Below are 23,593 nucleotides of genomic sequence, written 5' to 3'. Positions count from 1 at the left end.
ACAATTCTGTATTCTCAGACATGCTTCATTCACTTTTTCTCCGGAACAACTCCATGAGAGTGCTCAGCTTCTTTGATAAGAAGATTATAGCAACTATCCGACATTTGCTAAATATGCTAAATATGGAAGCTGCGTTAAGTTAGCCAGAGGTTACTAACAGGACCATTATTTCTCCTGGAAAAAATAGGCAGGCTGTTCTCTCCATTAACTTGGACAGAAGAAGACAACACTGTGTTCAAAAGTCTATCACCGTCATGGTAAAACAGCACTAGTGGTCAGGATTAGAGCTCTCTGATGTATGAAATTCACCCCTACGCAGAGAGCCAGGCTCTTGCTCCACTTAACATCCATTCAAGCCTAATTTTAAGAGCCTAACTGGGGCCTTGGCCTGGTGAATTTCATCTAATGAGAATACCATGTGCTGGCAGGAGGCAATAGTCATCTCAGATTTTTACATGGCTATGGTGGAAAATCTTTTTCACTGATTATTTCGAAATGTGAGTGCATTTTTGTGTTGGTGAGAAGTATCAGACACGCAGTCCTAGAGACTCAGTTATTTTATTTAAATACAAACAAGAGCAATATACTGTTCCCAGCAAGTTTTACTGATCATGCCCATGCTACCTAAGTATCCACTCAGCCTGAAATAAACAGCCCAATCCTGCCCCAATATGCAGCGGGCTCAGAGATGGAAAATACTTTCTCCAGTTTTTCCCTTTCTTTTTCAAAGTCTTAATACAATGATAAGGTGGAGCCCTAGATCCTGACCTAGAAGGACCTTCTAATAAGACAGTGCAGCCTTCTTATTCATCCAATCGAGGCACACAAGCAGGGGGGGGATTTTAACAACGTGCTTCCTTGAAGTGGGAGTAAATGTAAGTTTTGCTTGCGACACTACTTACTGTTTTTCATCCTTTACATTGCAGTGGTGACCACAGACTGCTAAGTGCTTTCCACACACAGAGGAAGGAATGGTCCCCTGCTCCGAAAAGCAAATGGTCTAGAAAGATTACGTTGTATCATAATTTAGGCTGTACTTTGTGATAAAACAAAGGTTGGAGGAGGCTTTCGAAAAGGGGACTTCGCAGTGGTATAAAGTTAAAGCATGAAGGGGTTCACCTCCCTGCAAACCTTGGAGAGGGTGGAGGGAGATGGAGAAAAAATGCTGGGGAAAGGAGGATTGGGGAACACCATCACCAATCCACAAGGAACCAGCATGAGATCACCATCTCATTTCAAGCACACGGGACCTCAACAGCCATCAGAGGCTAATGGCTTTCAGTCCCTATCAACTTCATTTGGATTTGAACCAGTGACCCTTATCCTATTACCAATTCCTGAGCCACCCAGTGCCCCAGGGAAATCTACGCTTTAACATTCTCATTTCCTGACGTGGCTATGATAATAGTGTATAAGGACATCTGGCTGTTACAGAGCAACTAACATCGCAAATAGTCACAGATTTTGACATCTGATGTGCAAGAAAGGGTGTTATTAAATAGTAGTAAAACATGCCAGTAGGTATCACAGGAAAGAGGAGAAACGATACACTAACAGTCACAATCCTCAATAATTATTTCAGAGGTTAAGGGATAATAGTTACCAAGGGATTATCCACCAGCATCTCATAAATGAGATTTCTTGCACTGAGGGACAGATCCCAAAGCCAATGGAGTTAATAGAAATTTTGCCATCATCTGCAATGGAACTAAGATTTATCCCTACAGAAATGATGACCCAGTGGAACATTTTAGGGTCCTACTGAGAGAAGTAGATCATCTGTGATCACCATTACAAGCCTAGTTGTGGCCAAACCAAAAAATCTGTGGTAAAAAGAGTACAGCAGCATACAATCTTGATTATATTTGGAAGGATTAAAAGAGCATTTCTATAATATCCGCGAAGTAAAAACCTTACAATAGTTTAATGAAGTGACAAGCTTCTTATTTCATAAATGTTTAAAAGACAGCAGAAATGTCAGCATCTAATAATCATCTAAACAATACATAATAGCTTACAATGGGGAACAAAAAGAAAGCAGGTGTCTCACATACTCCATTGCTATTGACAGTGGGATAATAAAAGTAAATCATGTCAAAGCGAATGAGTACAATGGCACGTGAAGATTGCCCCTGATACAAATAAAAAAGCATGCATCCCTGCTCCCAATATACTAGAGAGAGTGTAACTTGCATTAATTTACCAGTATTTAAGCTGTGCATTGGGTGGCTGGCATCTAGTCACAGTGCTATTGGGCAGCATTAATCAAGATGCAAATACAAACAAACGAAGTAGTAAACACACAAATGAGGAATTAAAGGGAAAAAAACCCATATGGAGATGCAGGGTGGAGAGAATACCTGGAAACTACCAGAGTGGCAGGCAGGAAAAAGATCTAAAAATAAAAAGCAGGACAAGAGGTACACAAGAAGAAACGAGAGGGAAGAGGAAAATGAAAGACAGGAGAAGAATAAAAGCAAGATTACTAGCCACTAGATTAGTAATTAAAAGTCCAAAACTGGAACTTCCCAGCTACAGTTTTTTTAAACAGAGCCACTATTTTATTTTATCATCTCTCGTGATGAGTGTACACAAAATAACAAATGGTAGAGAGAACAGAGATCTGGAACTTCTATTCATCATGTCTCACAATAGGAAAGCAAGGAGGCATTCAACTCTGTTGAAAGATGGTAAATTTAAAGCTGTTAAACGGAAATATATTCCCACTAACTATACAGTTGGCCTGGGGAACTCATTGCCACAAAAATCTTCGAGACTAATCTTAGCAGGATTTAACAAAGGATCAAACATTTCTGTTGATAATAATATTAGGTACAGTGGCACATATTACTAATATAAACAAGAGTTTTGGAACCGGTATAGACCCTCTAGCTTCCATCTTAAATCAATGTCTTGATTGTGGGTTAGGAAGAAATTTTCCCTTGGGGCAAACTATCCTATAAATGCTTGCTAAGAGTTTCTTGCACCAACTCTGAATTACCTGGCACTGGCTACCACTGGAGACATGATACTGGGCTAAATGGACTGTTGGTCAGAACCAGTGTGGAAATCCCTATGTCCCATTTGATAGAGGGCGTCTACACAGAGACACTAAAATGATACCTCACCACCATTGTAAAGATCTCTGACATCTACAAGGAAAAACAGTTTATTTCATGGAGCTAGAGAACCCACCTTTCTGAAGCAATCTATTTAGGCATGTTCATAAGCAGGAGCGTAGCCTCTTACATTATTGGATAGCTCTGATAGCAAGACAAAGGAGGGTCTTGGAGCATTCATGACTTGTAACAGGAAGAGAAATTATATTCCGCCATGAGATCCAGCAGATATTAGTCCTCCATGTAACCACTTTGAGACCTCCTAAGGTGTTACAATCCTCAGTTTGAGAACCCCTGCTGTATATAAATAATACTGGTGCTCAATCATTTCCTCCCTTACCAGTAATGCATTATGTCCACACTCCCCTACTCACAGAACTGGGGTTGGGGGCCAGGAGCAGAGCCGGAGACTGAAGCCAGAGCTGGCGGTCAGGACTGGGGCTAGGGCCATTGCTGCAGCCAGGAGCTGAGGCAGGGCTGGACCAGAGCAGGGCTTGTTTGTGCTCCCTCTCCACCCCCATGTGGGGTTGGCCCATGCCCTGTCATACTCCCTAGGGCTCCACAGTTTGGGGACCACTGTCCTAAGGACATCTGAAGGCCTTTGATGAGCAACGTAATATGGGACGCTCACTTGCAATTCAATCAATAATAATAAGGGTGTGGATAGCTTGTAATACCCAGATTTACACCATTGCCTGTGTTTATAATGTCCTTGAGTAGCTCTGTAAGGAAAACACCAGCCCTGGTGGCTATCCAAAGCAGCAGGGCAGTTTCTCTTATGGGAGCCGCTGCATGCGTCATCCCTGCAAATTCTACTCATACCTGGCTATTTTAGAGACTTGGTGTAGCAGCAACCATCTAGTTAGCTTTAGTATCTAAGTGCAGTGCCAGGGAGCAAAGAATTCATCCATCAGTCAGTTGTAAGCTATAATATCTTCCGATAGTGCAATGAAAATAAAAATGTGGTCCCTGATGTGCCTCACTACCTAATTAAAAAGACCATCAGCCATACCAAAACAAGGATGTGTGTGTGTCAGAGTGCAATATGTAACAAGCAATGCATCCTACCAGTAATTCCAGAACAGGAAAAACTTGCCACTTTCCAACTCAGTCAAAATCATCTGTCTGGAGCAATGTTCAGATTTATTAAATTCTTGTCATCTTTTGCTCTGCTTTACTGCCCGCCATTAAAAAGACACAATGATTTTCATATTTGTGTCGAGATACTTTGACCTAAAAAAGCCAATGACAAGAACACAGTTATTGCTGGAAAGTTACATGCAACAGGAATCACTGATGCCAATTACACACACTCAAAGACTTCAGTCTGCATTATGCTGTCTGATAAATAGCAAAACATTAGGGCAGTCAAGCCCTCCGGGAATTCTCTGTAATGTAACCATTACCAAGTTCTCGACTCACAAAACAAAGTCAGCAAGATCTACACTAGGCACTGTCATTAGCAGCAAGATTTGCCAGCTGCAACCAGGCTGAGCTTTATGTTGCTAAAACAAATCCTTTTCTGCAATGTGTAGAAGTGAGCTATACCAGTGGTTCTCAACCCTGAGAGATACTTGAGAGAAGTCTGGGGAGTACATCAACACAACTGAAATTTGGAGAAAACTGAATTTTTGTTTTAAGTTTTACAGTCCTTTATTATTTTTGTACTTTTTACACCCAAAAATTTAATCGCCTGCCCAGCTATGATTAAGTTGTTTAAACAAATGTGTTGCAATGGTAGAAAAAAAATTGTGTCTGTCTGAAAACTGTAGGTACTGGGGGTACTTATAATTTTTTTAAAGGGGTACTTAATAAAAAAAAGGTTGAGAAACACTGAGCTATACAACCAAACTAAGAATCTGTGTCAGACCAGAAGCTTGAACTGCAGCTATAATATTACGCGGGCAAGATCTAATGTTCAGAGTAGATAAATCTAAGATATGCACACAAGACACTGATGCTTCAAATTCCACCCCTTTTTTGGATGTCATCTCTCCTGCATTTTGGGGTAGACCAGAACTCCACATTAACTTTGTTTGGTGCTCTCTAGGAAGGTTGGCCACTGTGACATTAGATTATAATCAATCAGGGCTGTTTCAAGGATGGGAAGCTAGAGGGATGAGGGAAAGGGAGAGATCGTGATCAGATATGGAGGCACGGCACACATACTCCCAGCCACAAATATCATAGCAAGCATAGGGTGACCCACCCACCTCTATAAATAGAGGCTAAGGATGTTAGATATCATGTAATTGAATAGTCGTGTAACTGCATAAAAGATTATCAGTTACACAACTATTCAATAGTCCCTGAGGGGGCAGGGCTGGCCCCACTCCTAGGGAGCCCTTTGACCCTGCGCTGCTGCCTCTCTATCAGAGGCAGCAGCAAGGGGTGACAGGAGAGCGCAGGTTCATGAGGGGAACGAGTTTAAACAACTCCTCTCGCACAGCGGCTACCTGCCACTCTGTGCAGCTGACTCGGATACAGAGGCAGCAGCGCTGGATGGCAGCAGCCCTTGTCTGCAGGAGGACCAAGTTCCCCACAGACAGAGGTTGCTCCACAGGATGCAGAGCAGCCTCTAACCATAGGGAACTCGGACCCCCCACAAACAGGGGTTGCTGCCGTGAAGCAGCCTCTGCCCACAGCAGGCCCCGGCTCGCTACCGATAGAGGCTACTCTATGGGATGCAGAGCAGCCTCTGCCTGTGGGGAGCTTGGACCCTCCCACAGACAGAGGCTGCTTTGCAGCAGCGTCCCTTGCCGCCCTTCAACCCCTCCCCCCCGCACTCCAGGCAGGAGGTCCACAGGAGCTCCTGCCTGTTCCCCCGTCCCGCCTCTGTAGGAGACAACAAGGTAGGGGGAGGCAGGACTGCAGAAACCCATACACACAGGGAGCTGGCTTGAAAGCCAGTTCCCTGCACATATGGGCTCCCGCCTGCCCCCCTCACCCTCTGCGCTGCTGCCTCTCTATCAAAGGGGCACCACTGGGTCTTAATGTCCACCCATCTGCTCTTCCTATCCCTGGTTTGTAACTCAGCTTCCTCTGGCCAGGATCTAGTTAATTAAAAACGGAAAAAGCCTGCCAGACCTATAGCAGAACATTGAACCTGGGAAAGAGCCATTCAAGTGGCAATGAATCCATTTCACAGGCATTTGCTAACCCCAGATATGTTTGTGTTTCTGAACTTTGGCTACATTTAGACTGCACTGTTATCTCGGAATTTACTTTTGAAAGAGGCTCTTTTGAAATGTGGCGCATCTACACTGCGCCAAATTGTGAAAGAAAGTGTTCTTTCGAGCCACCCCTTATTCCTCGTAGAATGAGGTTTACAGGATAGTGAAAGAGTACACCTGTTCTTTCAAAACAAAAATTCAAAAATGTGGACACGTTCCTTGGATGTGGCATTGCTATTTCGGGATACCGGAGGTATCTCAAAAAAGCAGTGCAGTCTAGACATAGCCTTACTGTGTTAGTCCATTTAAAATTTGCTTTATAACTATTTCATTAGTGTGTTGATGAAGATTATAAGAATCACATCTCTAAAAATTCATCATGCCTGATTGGGCTGTCTTTGAGGACAGGGGCACCCGTTTAATAGCACTGTATGGGGCCCCATAAATCCTAAGGATAGCCCTTCGGGGTCACAACCTCAAATTTGAGAAAACCTGCTCTATTAAAAAAAAAACCATGTTGCCCTTTTTGACCCGAATGACTAATCAAAGTTCAGGACACCGTGGGTGATCCGGTCAGGAACAGAAATTGGTGGCATCCAAGTACTTCTTTGATGCAGTCTTGTTTGTTTGCAAGGAATGTACAAAGTCCTGTGCCCTGAACACAGAAGGAACCAAGACAAAACAAAAAAAACAAAAACAAAAACAAAAAATCAGACTTTCCTTGCTTACAGGCCCTCACAAGCCCTTTTAGCCAACATCACAACCAACGACTCTCTCTAGCTTTTTTCCAGGATCACAGTTGTGCTCACTGGAAGAGGCTACTGATTGGCTTTCTTGCTTCTCCCTCCTCCTACCCCCCCCCCCCCAAAGTGATCTCTCCCAGTTTCTTTCTGTGTATTCTCTCACACATCTACATCCAGTCCCACCTGGTCACAATACCCGGTCGTATCTTCCACCCCCTCAGGCCCTAGCATTAGTTCCTGGGAAGACTGTTAGGCTTGCTCTACCCTAGCAACTTATGTCAGTGTAACTACATCAGTCAAGGATGTGGAAAATTCACGCACCTGAGCAACACAGTTATACCAGCCTAAACTCGAGGGCTACGTCTACATTGCAAATTCTTGCGCAAGAAGATATGCAAATGAGGTGTGGTGATAAATATCATTGCCCCTCAATTGCATACCTAATAAGCCACCATTTTTGCACAAGAAGGAGTAGTCTACACTGCTCCTTCTTGCGCCAAAACCTCCTCTTGCACAAGAGCTGTTCTGCCTGAAAATAAGTGGCAGAACGGCGCCTGCGCAAGAGGGGGTTTTTGCGCAAGAAGGAGCAGTGTAGACTGCCCCTTCTTGCGCAAAAGCCCCTTGCAGAAAAATGGTGGCTCATTAGGTATGCAAATGAGGCACTGCAATATTCATCGCTGTGCCTCATTTGCATATCTTCTTGTGCAAGAATGCAGACGTAGCCCTGATATGGACAGCACCAGATCGATGGAAGGGCTTTTCCTATTGACTCGTGTGGGGAAGGTGGAGTACCTACACTGATGGAAGAAGCCTTCCCCTCACTATACATATCACCTTCACCTAAGCACTATAGTGCCACAGCTGCATGGATACAGCCGTACCATTGCAGACTTTTCAGTGTAAACAAGCCCTTAGGTTTTGTTTATGTATGGTCCCTTAAATGTTTCTTATTGCTTTCTTAAATGGAGAACTTGTCCACACATCAGTCTGAACCAGCTTTTAACATAACCTATAACAAGGCTTCTTCCAGCCCATAATAATACTTATGAACAGAGAAAAAGTGAGCGATGTCGAATGATATCTTTTTTGGACCAACTTTTGTTGGTGAAAGAAACAAGCTTCTAAGCTTACACAGAGTCCTGCTTCTGGTCTGAGAAAGGTGCTCAAGGTATCACAGCTAAAGACAAGGCAGAACAGATTGCTAAATATAAAGAGTTAACACATGTTGCAAGAGACCATTCAAGGTTACCTGGGCAGTACTTCTGCAGGCATAGGGCAAAGAAGGTTTGTTGTAATGAGCCATAAATCCAGTGTCTTTGAGTCAAAGATTTTTAGAGTCTAGCAAAATTAGTCATTTAAACTCCCAGACATGCATTTGGAAGTAGTTGTTCAGGTTTCCTTTCAGGATGAACATAGAGAAGTCGAATATGGAGTGATCAACAACTCATGCTTCCCGATACTGGGTGGGGTGGGGGGGAAACAATGTAAAGGGGAGGACCCGTGACCCTTCCACATCTCTCTTCTGGGAAGAATTTCCAGCCCCACCACCCTGTGCCAAGGAAAAAAATCCTGCCAGCTTCTGGAGGAGGGGGCAGAGAGGGCGGGGGGCTGGGACCATAGGATCAATGAGCACATGCCTCGGGACCCACCCTGGCTGTGCGGAGCAGGAACCTCCCAGCACCTTCCCCGGCAATCCCCCATTCTGCATCAAGCTCGGGGACAGCTGTGCTCTCCCCACCCCACCAGTTATCTGTGGGGAGGGACGGGACTATATTCTTCTCCTGCTCCATCTCCCTCCCGCTCTGATATGCTCAGTCCCTGTCCCACGGCAGCCAGCTCCATATGGGAAAAGGGAAAAAACGACTTCTCACACAGCTGAAAGTAGTTGCTCAGGATCACTGCTGTTCAGCGTGGCAGTTGCCGGAAAGAGCCTGGCTAGGGAGTGGTGGCTTCCACTCCCAGGTGGGCCCAGTTAGGCCCGCCAACGGGGGAGTGCAAAGGAGGTAATTGCCCTGCGCCCTTTAAATTGCTGCTGGACCATGGCAGCACTAAGACCGGGGGGCTCGCTCCAGGATGCGAAGCTCCCACTCACACCTTGTTATGGGGTCTGGAGAGGCCATTTGGCCCAGCTCGGGCTGAGTGAGCCAGAAACATACCAGCATGAGGGGGGCTACAGGCCACGTAACCCCTGACCCCAGCAGCCAGGCCCAGGTGGGGAGTGAAAGTTGCTACCTCCCCAGCTGGGTTCTTGCTGGCAGCCATCACATTACGTAAAGCAAGGACTTTGAGCAGCCAGCATGAGAAGTGACTGGTCTCACCTCTTCCGCTCCCTATCTGGCTGCTAGGACAGATACCCAACATGACAGAGCTCCTGTAATGGGAGGAAGATAGAACCCTTCCCCCTCTCCCACAGCATGTGAGTTCATTTGAGCATGTATCGATTGTCTCCTCTCACCCACAGAGTACTTACTGGGGCATGAAGTGCATGGGATGAGATACACTACATGTTGTGATAAGCATGAGGACTCATAGATCAATATTATGGGGTATATTGATCATCATAAAAGTGGAGGTATGTCTGCAGGTTTTGAATCTTTTGCTATGGCAGGGTCTGGTGCCTCGTGCTGTGGAGAATTAAAGATTATTTAAATATAGTTTTCCCTACTCCCCTAAGTAGTGCAATATCAAGTTCAGATGTCAACAAAGGAAGAAGTTGCAACCGACAAACTGATGGAAGTAGGAAACCTAGCATAAGACACTTCAGCAGCACATATACCGAGACCACAGTCGTTAGAGTAGACTCACCATCAGAGTTTTGAGAATGAAAACTACAGGTTGTGACCACTGTTTGACCTATGAAAAAAGCAGTAGACTATTATACCTGACAGGGTCAGCCACTAGAGGGAGACATGTACTCAGCAAGTAGCATTTTGTAGTCAGTCTGCCTTTCCTTCAAAATTCCAGTGAAAAGAATGAAAGGCAAAGTATCGAGATGCATTTGCCCAAACATAGCAGATAAAAATTAGTTAAAAAAATAAGACATGACAAGGGCTATTTTTTCAGTTATCTTTAAAGCAGTCAGTAATTTCTTTTGCAGCTAACACACCAATAGACGGTCACCATGACAGTCAAGAACGTGAAAATGTTTCTTCAATTCTAACCTAGGTTTTGTTGGAATGGGAAAGGAAGAAGATTGTAAATTTCAGACCACAGAGCTGCTTAACAGAACCATTGAGGCTTATTTGATCACTGCCCCCCACCCTCGCCACAAAAATATCACCCTTATAACAAATTGTTTGATTAGGGTTAATACTGCATGGGAAAATATCTCAAACATTCCCTTGGATCTTTCATAAACCCACACCTCCGAAATCACTAAAGAAATGGCACTCTGTTAAAACACACACAGAACACAACAACAACGTCAGATTTTCACCACAGAAATAGTGGAAAAGAAAAGAAGGGTCCAGATTTCTTGAGGCAGTTAGCAAAATCTACTGCTGTTTGCAATAATTAGCCTGTGTTCTATATCCACTATAACAACAAAATTTTCTGCAGCATACAGTGCTTTGCAGACTTGAACAGATAACTCCTCGGACGACCCCCCCTAGGTAAAGATAAAGATATACCTTTCTCATAGAGCTGGAAGGGACCTTGAGATGTCATTGAATCCAGTCCCTTGCCCTCATGGCAGGACCAAGTACCATTCCTGACAGATTTTTGCCCCAGATCTCTAAATGGCCTCCTCAAGGATTGAACTCACAACCCTAGGTTTAACAGGCCAATGCTCAAGCCACTGAGCTACCCCTCCCCCCAATACAGTTTCAATTGTACAGCTGGGGAAACTGAGTCAGAGAGTCCTGTGACTTGCCCACTATCACACACAGCAAGTTTGTGGCAGAGGTAGTACTTCTGGGTCCCAGTCCTGAGCTTCAATCATTGTCCCAGTGACAAAAACCATGAATAATTTGACAGCAAGATAAGATCCCAAAATACCTAGGAAATTTACTTTATTGGGAAAGAGAAAAATCCAGGGTGAATTTATAGTTTTAACGAGACTAATGCGTGAAATAAAATCTTGTTTTGAAAAAAGTGCCAGAACAAGGGAACTTACAAAAGGCACAAAGGTTCCATATAGAATCTGTGTGAACAGTTGAACAGATACACATGGCGCAAATGGAGTTAGAAAATAAACACAAAGATGATGTGAGAGTATTAACTGGGATTGAAAATTATAGGAGAAAACAGTAGTCTCCCACGTTGAATATAACCAGTAGCAAAAATGCCAGCAGGTAACAAAACTGATAGGGGTATTTTGTTAATGTTTATCTTATTAATATTACAGAGGCAACCCTAAATTATTCTTTCTAAGCTAGATATACACAACAAAAAGCTGGCGGTCTGAAATTTATATACTCCCACACATAAAAATAACCTAATCAAACCAACCCAACAAAGCACACCATTGCAAATGTCCTCCATTAACCAAGACACTGAGTTACAATTACCGCCCACACTCCAACTTGGGCCTCTACCTCTGTTTCCAATGAAGTCAATGGCACTGGAGGGCTTTTGAAAATCCTCCACACAGGCTACAATTATTATTTTTTCTGTACAACATGAGGTTGTATGTGAATTTTTCATTTAATTTATGAATAATATTTGCCAGGTTTTCCTATTTAACAGAATTGTCTTATAAACACCACTAGTTAGGTACTAGCTCAAGCAGTAAATTACAAGGGGAGTAATGTGACACGAGTTTTGTCTCTCTCTTCTCCTCGCTCCATCCTGATGACCATATAATATTTAATGTCTTTGCTGTAGGTTCTGATCTGGTTCTTTTAAACAGTACACATCCCAGCCCAGGAAAGGCTACTGGGTGACACTTGAGATCTGAAGTATGTGAGTAAAAATAACCTGCCTTCCACTAGACATGATGAACACCAGACAGCTGAGTCACCTTTTAAGCCCCTTTTGATTTTCCAAATTAAAAAAAAATATCAGAGAGAGAAGAATTAAACATCCAAAAATTAGAGCAGCACAAACTGAAACCCTGAAGTTCATATTCTGTACTTCCTTTAGATTTCTATTCCTTTCTCTCCTTTAGATTTCTCTTCCTTTCATCAGACGCAGCAACTTTGTTTCAGTATCTAATGCTCACTCCAGCTATTAAAGGGAAATAGTTGACTTGAATTTGTTTTTTATATCAGTCAATGTTAAAAAAGTTTCATTTCCTACAGAGCGTGTATGGAGAAGAATTAAGGGATTTTCTGCTCCCCCATAAGAGTCTTTTTCAACAAGGAAGAAAGGCCTGGATCCTTAATAGGTGTTTCAGCATTTATTTATCATAGAAATAAGGGAAGTTGGGCCAAAATCTGGCCAAAATGACTAAGGATCCCATCCTGCAATGGAATAATTGCATCCTTGAGGGTCCAGTGTTCTACAAGGGCTCAAGTAATCATCTGCATGGATCCAATTTCAGGATCAGGATCTGACTAACACATGGTAAAGAGTGAAAGTGACCACAGTGTTCATTTGACACCAAACAAAACCATCTGGGGCTGGAAGCAGGAGGGACACCTTACCAATTTCTTTCAATTACACTGATTTTAGACTAATTGCAACTATTGGAGGTAAACAAGTTTCAGTCCAAATTATGATTTTCAAGTTGACCAGGACCTTTTACTGTAAGAGCTACTTAAAGATGCCCTAAACAATAGAATAGGTACACAGATTCAGCAGGAAAAAAAGCCATCCATGCGCACTTGCCAACTAATATATGTGAATGAGCCCATTTGCTGCCCCTTTCATTACCTGTGTGAAAGATAAAAACTCAGGAAAGAGCACATAGACCCTAAGAAATTGCAGAGGACCACTAGATCATCTAGTGTGACTTCCTGTATATCACAGGCCATCGACATCCCCAGTACCAACACTAAACCCAAAATCAAGCCCAGAGGAGACTAGACTACTATGTGCTACAGGCTATGAATAGAAAAGACGGAGGTGGAATAGCAGGGAATTGATTAAGTGAGATGTACTCAGATAACCCCGGAAAGAGACCTGCACTGGCTGGAGCACCCAGAAAATAGAAACCCTCAAAAAAAAAACCCACAACCCTGGGTCTAATCAATTACTTCAAATTCACTTTGGGGGGAAAGGGAAGGAAATTCTAGCATCACACACAATCTGCCACTGATTTTTGCTGAAGGATCTATTCAGCTGCAACAGACCAGTCATAAATCAGGATGTGCCTGTGATCAGAAAATAAAACAAACCCCAGCCTGGGAAGCATAATCGCCCTAGCTACTGCTGCTCTGGAAATAGAGACGGTTTACAATTAATTTTCTACTTAAATGACAACAGGCATCTCAAAGCACCTTGCAACGCCTCTGAAATCATGCAACAGGGAAATCCTCATGGCACCTGCCCACCTATTCCCCATCCACCCACAGAATTCAAATGTTGTTGAGCTAAGCAACTCTCAAGACAGACAATCCCATCCCTTCCCCCAACCAGCGGATTTGGCCTTGGGGATGAGGAGGAAGTTAACCTAAGGGGATGTTTGGAAGCCAGCACTGGGGAGGCAGTGGGAGCCTGGGGGCTACTCGAAGGGGATCCTGAGGGACTTTCAATCTAGAAGGGAAAATGCAGCAGGTGGAGCGGAAGAAGGAGAGAAAATCATGCAACAGCGGGAGGTTTGCTACCTGGGATTGGAGTGAGAGGAATAACAGTGAGGGGATTGCACTGGGAAGAGAATATGTTTCCACAGCCTAGAGGAAAATGAAGTAGAGGTTGGCACAGATTAGGGGGTGGGAAGCAATAGGGAGGTTGCAGCAGAAGGGAAATAAAGCAGGGAGAGTGTAAAGGAGGAGTGTGTTTAAGAAGGGAAATGGGGTAAGTTTGCTGCCTGCCTGGGAACCTGGGGGGAGGAGGGGGAGAAAGGAGATTTGCTGCCTGCCTCGGGAGGAGTAGGGAGGTTTGCTACCTTGGAGGGGGGAGCAGAGATGAAGGTTTGCTGCCTGCCTGGGGAGGAAGATGAGCTAGAGGGTAGGTTTGCTTCTCCTTGCGGGTGGGGGAGGGGGAATGGTGGGAGAGGGAGGTTAGCTGCCTGCCTGGGGAGGAGGCGGGAGGTTTGCTGCCCGCCGGGGCGGCGAGGGAAGAGAGAGGTTTGCCGCCTGCCTAGGGGGTGCTGCAGTGGAGCGGGTTTGCAGCCGGCGGAGGCTGCTGCACTCACCGGGGACTCGTAGGAGAAGGCACATTCCGTCTTGTAGACCCGGTCCCCTGACTTGGGCACGCGGATCGTGGGCATGTAGGGGACCAGCAGCTCCCCTAGGTCCCCCGCAGCCATCTGCGCCTCCCTGCCGCTCCCGAAGAGCGCGGCCCGCTGCATGTTCCCCCGCCGGCCGACCGCGAGCCAGGGGAAGGCAGAGCGACTGCAGCCGGGCCGGGGCGGCCTGAGCCGGGCCCGGGGGAGGAGCGGGGGAAGATGCTATTTTTAATCCAAGGGCGGCAGGAGCGGTCCCAGCTGCAGCCCCGGGGTCCTGGGGAGGGGGGAAGCCCTGGGGCGGGGGCGGCGGAGAGGAGGAGCCTCGGGGAAGATGGATGGAGGGCAGCGCCCAGAGAGGATGTGTGGGGAGGGGAGGGTGGACAGCAAGGAGGGGAGGGGCCTGGGAAGCAGGCTGGGGCAGGGGATTGGGAATCCCTCAGTTCCCTTCCCCGGAGCTGTAGCACCCTCCTCCTGCCCGGAGGGGAAGTTGGGGCCATTCTAATGGACAGACAAAACAGTCTGACTCCTTCCAGGCTCGTAGAAAAAGCGTCCCAGTGTCACTTCCCAGCCCTCCCCAGCAGCCGGACTGGCGGGTCCAGGGCATCTCTGCTTGAGCCTGGCTGAGGGAAGCGCTGAGTGGAAAGCGGTGGACTCTGGGGGCGTGTGCTGCAAGCGGTCAGACTACGGGCTCATGCTTCTGGTACCTTTTGGCTTTAAAAAAAAAATCCGTGAAAGACAAGGGGCTGTGTCACCCTGTAATCCCCGCTGGGAAACATCAGCCAACCCAAGCCCACAGCTTAAAGAACACAGCTGATCATTTTTTTCCGAGTTACCCCGACCTGCCGTTTGGGCCAAGCATCCTGCTTCCCCTAGGTCTGACTGTAAGCTCGGGGATGGTCTTCAGTTTGGGTCTTGTATCAAGCCCAGCACCCTGATCGGTGCATGGAGCAGTGATGAGGGAGACAGTTGCTGGAGCTGGCTTCAAATATCCTGATTTCTGATGTTGTCTTGTCACTTAGTAAGGAGCAGTTGACAACAACAGTGAGGAAATTGTCTATGCTATACTCCCAGAGCCATTCCTACTGGTGCTGGTACCCTATGCACCCCAGCCCTGATCCCTCCTCCCCCAGAAGTGTCTGCTGTACATGAGGGGAGAAGGGGGAGACACTGAAACAGTGGGAGAAAGGGGTCATCAGCTTACCCGGCCCAGAAGCCATTTACTGCAGTGATGTCTGATCTATCCATTCTGGAATAGTAAGCACCATGGAGCATGGTTGGGAGGGAGATGTGGGCCGGAGGACTCCACAGTAGCGACAGACAGCAGCTTAGCCTCCCAAAGGTTTTGTCTACACTGCAGGGTTTTTGTGGATGAAGCTTTTTGCGGAAGAGTTTGTCCACGAAAACTTCTTGCACAAAAGCGTGTCCACACCTCAAAAGTGCATCGCAAAAGCGATGTGCTTTTGCACAAGAGAGTGTCATGGATGCTCTCACGCAAGAAAGCTCTGATTGCCATTAACAGAATGGCCATCAGAGCACCTGTGCTTTTTCTGATAGGCTCTTTTTGTGCAAGAAACCCCTGCGGAGTGTCCACACATCTTTTTGCAGAAGAGCTGTAGTGTAAAAAGGAGTTATGCCTCGTGGAGAGAGGAATTACTACCAGCAAAGGCCCTCTGTGCTGTCGATTTACTGGGGGGGGTGTACATGCACGCACAGAAACATGCTTTAGGCGTGGATGCTCCTCTAGTTTTTGTGGTGTAGACATAGCCAAAGAGAAGTGGCACTTTTAAGGAGAAAGCACTGCTTTGCTCCAGCCACCTGCTGCATGGCTGCCCCCTGCTCCATCCCAGTACTCCAACACAGGACTGCCTACTGAGCAGGGCACCATGAAATTTGGGGCAATTTGGTGCCTCATTTCATGGTGCCCTACATGGCTGCATGTTTTGCATATGGGTACGGAGAGCCTTGTATACTCAGCCTAATTGAGTGCCCACATTTCACATCTGTACAACAGAGATAACTGGGTTTCTATGGATGTACTGCTTTGTAGCAAGCTTGATGCCCCTACCTCCTCCCAGGGGCTATTAAAAGAGACAAACAGCTGTTAATAGACATGTGCACATGTTTTTTCAAGTACCCTCCAGCACTGCCTATTATCATGCCCACATAGTTTATAGTTACCATCTGCTTGATATCACATCCACAGTTTAATAACTGAGCTGGCTGTAATGCAGAGCTGGAAGCTGCTTGATACTAACGTCTTGGTTTTATATGCTGCTTCTTGCCCCACCAGACTGACCTGCAATTGCAGTGGTTCATCATACTGAGCCAGCAAGATGACATTGCCGTCATATTTGAAATCTGAAAGAAGGATGGCATTCAGCTTAACCCCACTAACTGCTGACGCCTCAAGCCTACCCATCTAGTCAATGCTTGATATTTAGCATTGAGGGTGAAAGAACATGGCCTTGCTCAACTCACATGGAGACTGGAAACTACGTTGTGTATCTGCCATTGACTCCAATGTATTATTCGATTCTAGAGCTCTTCTATCAATGACATTGTTGTCCCAGGGGATGCCAGTTCACCTCACTGGATCCCACAAACGTGATGTCCTGAATCAGAGGCCTTATAGAAGTCTGTAGAAAGTGCTGTGGGGGGGCTTCTTAAATTCATCTATCTCTGAAAAAGCTGTCAAGATAAAAAGCTGGTTAACAGTGGACTGAGCAGGTCTGAGGCTGCCCTGAGTATCTTGGCCTTTGCCACAAAAGTTCACTGTTAAGACCTTAATGTGTAAGCAAAGACTTTCCCTAGAGTGGACAACAGCATCATACTGCTACAGTCGCTACATTCACCTTATCCTTTCTGAACAGAGTAATCCCCTTCTTCCAACCTTTGGGGATGACATTATTATGCCAAATGGCCTAGAAGAGTGTATGGTATGGCAATACTCTCTCCTGTCTTCAGCAACTCAGAGGGGATGTAACAAACCTTTGGCCTCAGTTCGTGGACTGCAATATGGATCCCTTCCTGGTTGAAGGAAATAGGCTGTAGTGGAACTTCTTGACTCTCTTGAGGGGACTTCCAGAGATCGACAACTGAGGAGCATCTTGAAATGACCTTCTCACTAATGCAGCTGATTTGGCAGGCTCTGATGCTGTCATCCTGACTCTTTACTGAACAAACTGGTGCCACCTACTCTGCAAACACTGCAATGTTGAATAAAGGGTGCTGAAATCAGGACTGGATTGTACCTATATATAGTAAGAAACAGGCTTATGTCAGCAGATCTTACCACAGACAAAGGGTGGGAAAGAGGAAGTAGTGTGATCTCTCGTTGACATAGAGGGAGATGAGATACTAAGAATTTAAATGATTTGCCTGAGGTTACACACATCTCCCTGAATACCATGCCAGGTCCTGAACCACAAGACTATCCTCCTCTTTCTCTTCATTTCTGCTCTTTTCATTTTGAAAGGGATATTGATAAGATACAGAAAGGCAGCAAGGATGCTATAGAAACTGAAGAACAGGAACAGAAAAATGAGTAGCAGCAAACTGCAAAATCTATTTGAAATATTTAGTTTTTTTAAGGTACACACAATAGGCTATTAAATAAACCCCCTCAACAGCAAGAGACAAGAAACCACTGAGCCACTACAAGTGAAATCACAGGCTGTGTCTAGACTGCAGAGTTTTTTCAAAAAAACTTCACCTGCGTCTAGATTACAGCCGCGTTCTTTCAAAATTAAATCGAAAGAACGCGGCTTTTCTTTCGATGGCGGTAATCCTCATTTCACAAGGAATAACGCCTTTTTTTGAAAGCGTTCTTTCAAAAAAAGGCATTCTTGAATGCAAACAGGACTTTTTCGAAACAGAGCATCCAGACTGCCTGGGTGCTCTCTTTCGAAAAAGCGACTCACTTTTTAGAAAGAAGAGGTTGCAGTCTAGACACTCTCTTTCGATAGAGGCTTTTTTGAAAGAGGCTTGTAGTCTAGATGTACCCACAGGCTGTGTCTACATTGGCACCCCTTTCCGTAAAAGGAATGCTAATGAGACCAGTCGGAATTGCAAATATTTAAATATCCCCCGCAGCATTTGCATGAACATGGCTGCCGCTTTTTTCCGGCTCGGGGTTTTGCCGGAGAAAAGCGCCAGTCTAGACGGGATCTTGCGGAAAATAAGCCCTTTTCCGGAAGATCCCTTATTCCTACTTGAAAGTGAAGTAGGGATCTTGAAAGTAGGAATAAGGGATCTTCCGGAAAATGGCTTATTTTCCACAAGGGTCTAGACTAGCGCTTTTTTCTGGCAAAACCCCAAGCCGGAAAAAAGTGGCAGCCATGTTCATGCAAATGCTGCAGGGGATATTTAAATCCCCTGCAGCATTTGCAATTCCGACTGGTCTCATTAGCATCCCTTTTATGGAAAGGGATGCCAATGTAGACACAGCCACAGTGTTTAGATCTAGGGATAAAGAAATAGAGCTGTGACAGTGGGCTAACTGTTATAGTTTGTATGGGGTCCTTATTCTAACAAACATTGGAAACAACACTGATGGCAAAATGTTGATAGAATAATTATTCCATCGAACTGTATACACAGGGACTTAAGTCAACTTAACTACATCACTCAGAGGTGTGGATTTTTCACACCCCTGACATAGTTAAAACAATGTCATTTTCTAACAGATGATGCCAGAGATCAGAATTTGTCTCAAACAATCTTGGAGTTAGAGCAGGAGTCTTAAACTCTCAGCCCGCAGGCCATCTACTGCCAGAGCATTTTCACAATCCAGTCCATGAGTCCTGGCAGCCCAGCATGTGTGTCCATCCTTGTCCTCCAAGTCCCGCCACCTTCTACCACCACCCTGCCCTCCCTCATCCATTGTTCCCTTTCGCTCCGAGGGATATGGCCTCAGGGATTAGTGTAGGGGTCTAGTGCAGGGTAGCAGCATGTGTCAGGCCCTCCTGCACTCCTTGCAGTGGCGGGAGATAATGGGGAAGCAGAGCAAATGCACTGCATTTCAGGGATTACCCAGGGGGCCCAACTCATGCTGCAGGCCTTGCACCAGGCCCCCCCAGGCCGTTTACCTTAGGGAAAGAGGTGCAATGGGGGGAGAGGGTAGAGTGGTGGCAGGAAGGGGCATGGCTGGGGGGGATGTATGGGGTTGGAGGGGTACAGACATACCCACACCTCCCATGTCGCCAGGACTACTGGGCCAGATCGCAAAAATTCACAGGCTGTAGATGGCCTGAGGACTGTGAGTATAAGACCCCTGAATTAGAGGAACTATTAATCTCATCTACACTGTAAAACTAGATTGGCATAGCTGTATTGCTCAGGGGCAGGAAAAATTCATACCCCTGAGCAGAATAGTTAAGCTAAACTAAGTCCCAATGTAGATAGTGCTAGGTTGACAGAAGAATTATTCTATTAATCAAGCTACTGGCGTAGGTAAATGTCCACACTCAGGTAGGTGTGCCAGTGTAGCATTCTGTGTGTAGTTAAGCTGTTGGTTGTTAGATAAATTTTTTTGTATTGAATATAATACAAAAAAGAAGTTGATTGAAGTTTCATTGACATACAGCTGCCGCGGAAATTAAATTACTTTTGCACGTCCACACCATATTCTTTATGTTGGTGATGCACAAAAAAAGTAAATGAACAGCTATGTCCCTGCAATCTCAAAGCAAAATGCGTACTTACCAGAGGTTCTTTCCCCCGCATCAGGCTCTTCCCAGGAGGGACTGTATAGACTAGCTCAAATGCTTTAGAGTCAAGAACATGTCATTCTTCACTGTGCAGATGTCTTGGTTTCCGGACCTCCATAATCCTCCTCTTCATTCAACACCTACTCCTCCGTGTTCACTTCAGGAGCCTATGACTCCAACTCCATCCAATGTATCCACAGGACTCTTGGGAGTGGCCACAGAGTCTCTGCACAGCTTTTATAAATGTGACTTGTCTGTGGCTCTGCACGAGCATGACTGTTAGGCTCCCTGGCTTTCTGGTATATCTGCCACAGCACTTGACTTTCACACAGCACTTCTGCACATTCCTCTTATAGCCCTTCTCTGCCATGCCACAAGTGATATGCTCATCAATATCAATGGCTGGATGAGACCCATGCCTGGACAGCCACCTCATCTGATGAACCCAAGAGATACACCATCTCCTGTGTTCTCTAGATGGGAGTCAGTTGTGTAGTTGCTAGGCATGCTTGAGAGCTGCTAGGTGAGTTCTCCATACCAAGCAAATAGGGAATAAAAATTCAAAAATTCAGAGGACTTTAAGAGTGAAGGAATGTATACCAGCATACTTGGCCACTGGGCAATGGAATTCAAAATACTGAGCAGAATAGTCACAGTGGAGCATTGTAGGACACCTCCTGGAGACCATTAAATTCAACATAAATAATGCAGTATCTTTACTGACACTGCATCACTAATTACAGCAACTTCGGATGGATATATTTCAAACTAAAAAAGGCTTATGAGCATAGTACTTCAGGGATCGGTATTAAGACTTTTTTTACTCATAATACTATCTAAGTGACGTGAATGAGATTAAGTCTTCTAACCTTTATAAAGCACTTTGAGAGTTACTGATGACAAGCACTACATTAGAGCTAGGTATCTGAATTATTATTTATTAATCTGAAGGCAAAAAATTGGCAAAGCAAGAAATGCCCAATCCAAAGGTCGCTAAAGTCAATTGGAGCCTGTTGAATATACACCAAGGAATGAAAATGGAAAACAAGGCTGTATTTAATTGGGATGTTCTATACAGTGTGGGTCAGAGTACAAACAAAGGTGTCTGTTGTCTCAGAAAGACTGTAGCAGAGGATATCAAAGATGTTCGTAGTATATACAAAAGCTTCAGAGTAGCAGAGTTAGTCTGTAACAGGAAAAACTTAAAACACAACAAATAGACTAGTAGCACCTTAAAGACTAACAAAACACGTAGATGGTATCATGAGCTTTCATGGCGCAACCCACTTCTTCAGATGATGGTAGTATGTAGTTATAAGAAAGGGCTAAAGGAGCTGGATTTATTCTGTCTAGAAAAGCAGAGACTCGAGAGCAGCTAATGGCAGATGGCTTCAAGATGCCAAAAGGGACTGATAAGAGGAGAAATACAGGCACTTAAAAAAAAGCACTGCTGATAAAGGGAGTTAAAAACTAGGGGCATATAAACTAAATTATGCCCACCTCTAATATCATTAACTCACTGGCATTCACCTTCCTTCCCCCGCCCCCCCCCCCCATCTCCCTTCTGTTCTGTAATGTGATTTGTCCTTTTCATGTGTGTTCATTTTTTTTTAAAAATTGTATCATTTGGTATATATGGTTGTGACTATTTTCTTCCATTATTTGATCTGAGGAAGTGGGTCTGGCCCACGAAAGCTCATCATCTAATAAACCATCTTGTTAGTCTTTAAAGTGCTACATAGTCCTGTATTTTGTTTCAGCTATACCAGACTAACACAGCTACATTTCTATCACTATGTCCATTGGAGTTTGAGGAAATACATCCCTCTAGTGGCAAGTAGAATAGGCGGCAGGTTTAAAACAAACATAAGGAAGTCTCAGACAGGATAGCAGTGTTAGTCTGTAACTTTAAAAACAATAAGTAGTCCTGTAGCACTTTAGAGTCTAACAGATATATACATAGTAGCATATACTCATGATAATATATATATTTGTTAGTCTCTAAGGTGCCACATGACTACTAGTTTTTATAAGGAAGTCTTTCACACAAATCATCATCTATACTTGTCGCTATTGTAAAGGCCAAAAATATAACTGATTCTCAAAAGAGAATTAGGTAAGTTCCTGGAGGATAGGTCCATCAACTGCTATTTAGCCAAGGTAGTCAGAAGCAGCTCCATGATCTGGTTCTCCCTAAATATGGCTGCTAGAATCTGGCACTGGATGACAGAGGATGAATAATTTGAGAAGTCCCCCTGTTCTGTTTTCTTCCTGTGAAGCATCTGGCACCAGCCTTTGTTGGAAGACTTGATACTGGTTTACATTGGCCATTGGTCTGACACAATATGGTCATTCTTATAGGTTGTTAAAGAAAACTGTTGTTCCTCTTCAGCAATTCCCATTTAATGTTTAAATGTACGCCCTCAAATAGCTACATAATCACACAGTTGAAGACAGTCTGTTACTTTTATCTTGTTTCTTGTTCTTCAGACATTTAAAAAGCTTTATTCATCTACTTTTCTCTTTTACCTACCAATATTTTATATGAACAGAATGTGTTTCCCTTTTGATTGCAAAACATTAAAACTTAACTTTTTCCATTAATAAATGCTGAATTATATATCAGTTGTGGAAAAACTTAAGTTTTTAATATTTGTCTGTTCAGGTCCCTCCCAAGCATGGGAAAAAAGGGTATAGTTTCATGATAGAGCAGAAGTTTGCCATCTGCAAACTTTTGAGATTTCCAAAAGCACACATGGGCTAGGAGTACAAGCCCAAGGATCTGTGGTCCTTAATCCTATGCTTTTGAAAGCCTTCCCTATTCAGTTCTGGACTCTCGACCTTACCCACATAAAAGTTAGGATTATTGAAAGAGGAGACAGAAATGATGATGTATATGTGATTAGTAATGAAGATACAGCATTGTACACAAGTTGTCATTCTTGGAAGTTTAATTTGTACCCACTGCCAACTCCATAATATGAAAGCAATAACTGGGAAAGTAAATGGAGCCTGAGAGTGACAAGTATCTGGAAAACATGATATTCACATACAAACCAAGATAAATTAAGACGTGATACCAATACTATTATATGCCTCTGAAACTTCACAAATGCTATAAAACCACAAGAGGAAACTTTAAAGCATTTCATCAGAGATGATTTCTGATTAATAGAAATAAATCAAACATCAGGAATGGTAACACACATAAACCTGTAGGCTGGGGAACATTTTAACCTCCCTGGACACTCAGTAATGGATTTAAAAGTAGCCATTTTTCTACAAAGGAATTTTATCATCTAATTACAGAGCGAGACTGCTGAACTGGAATTCATTTACAAATTCAACACTATGAACTTGGGCTTGACAAAGTATTAACTGGTTAGACTACCAAAGGCAATTTCCCCTGCCTTTGATATCTGCATTTGCACATCAAAAGCAGTGAATGGGACACATCGGATCTGACTCAATAAGTGTCATTATTACCGGCCTTACAATTGACGGGTAACTGCTTTTGCTGTTATATATACTCTGGATTCTGTAACTTCCAATCTAACTCATCTGATGAAATAGGTATTAC

The 23,593-nt window shown here is 44.4% G+C and overlaps 1 protein-coding gene across 1 annotated transcript in view; it reads right to left on the bottom strand.

The window, feature by feature from the left end:
* Positions 1–14,595, bottom strand: part of USP13 (ubiquitin specific peptidase 13) — a 99,195-nt gene extending 84,600 nt beyond the window's left edge. The window contains exon 1 of the mRNA XM_075938035.1: positions 14,273–14,595. Within this exon, the coding sequence (XP_075794150.1) occupies positions 14,273–14,428 (156 nt within the window). The 5' untranslated portion in view covers positions 14,429–14,595. The remainder of the gene's footprint in view (positions 1–14,272) is intronic.
* Between the last annotated feature and the right edge of the window lie 8,998 nt (positions 14,596–23,593).

The sequence above is a fragment of the Pelodiscus sinensis genome, chromosome 10 (genome assembly GCF_049634645.1).
Source record: "Pelodiscus sinensis isolate JC-2024 chromosome 10, ASM4963464v1, whole genome shotgun sequence".
NCBI lineage: Eukaryota > Metazoa > Chordata > Testudines > Trionychidae > Pelodiscus > Pelodiscus sinensis.
Note: the sequence above shows the minus strand (reverse complement) of the source record. Positions and strands in the feature narration are given on the sequence as shown.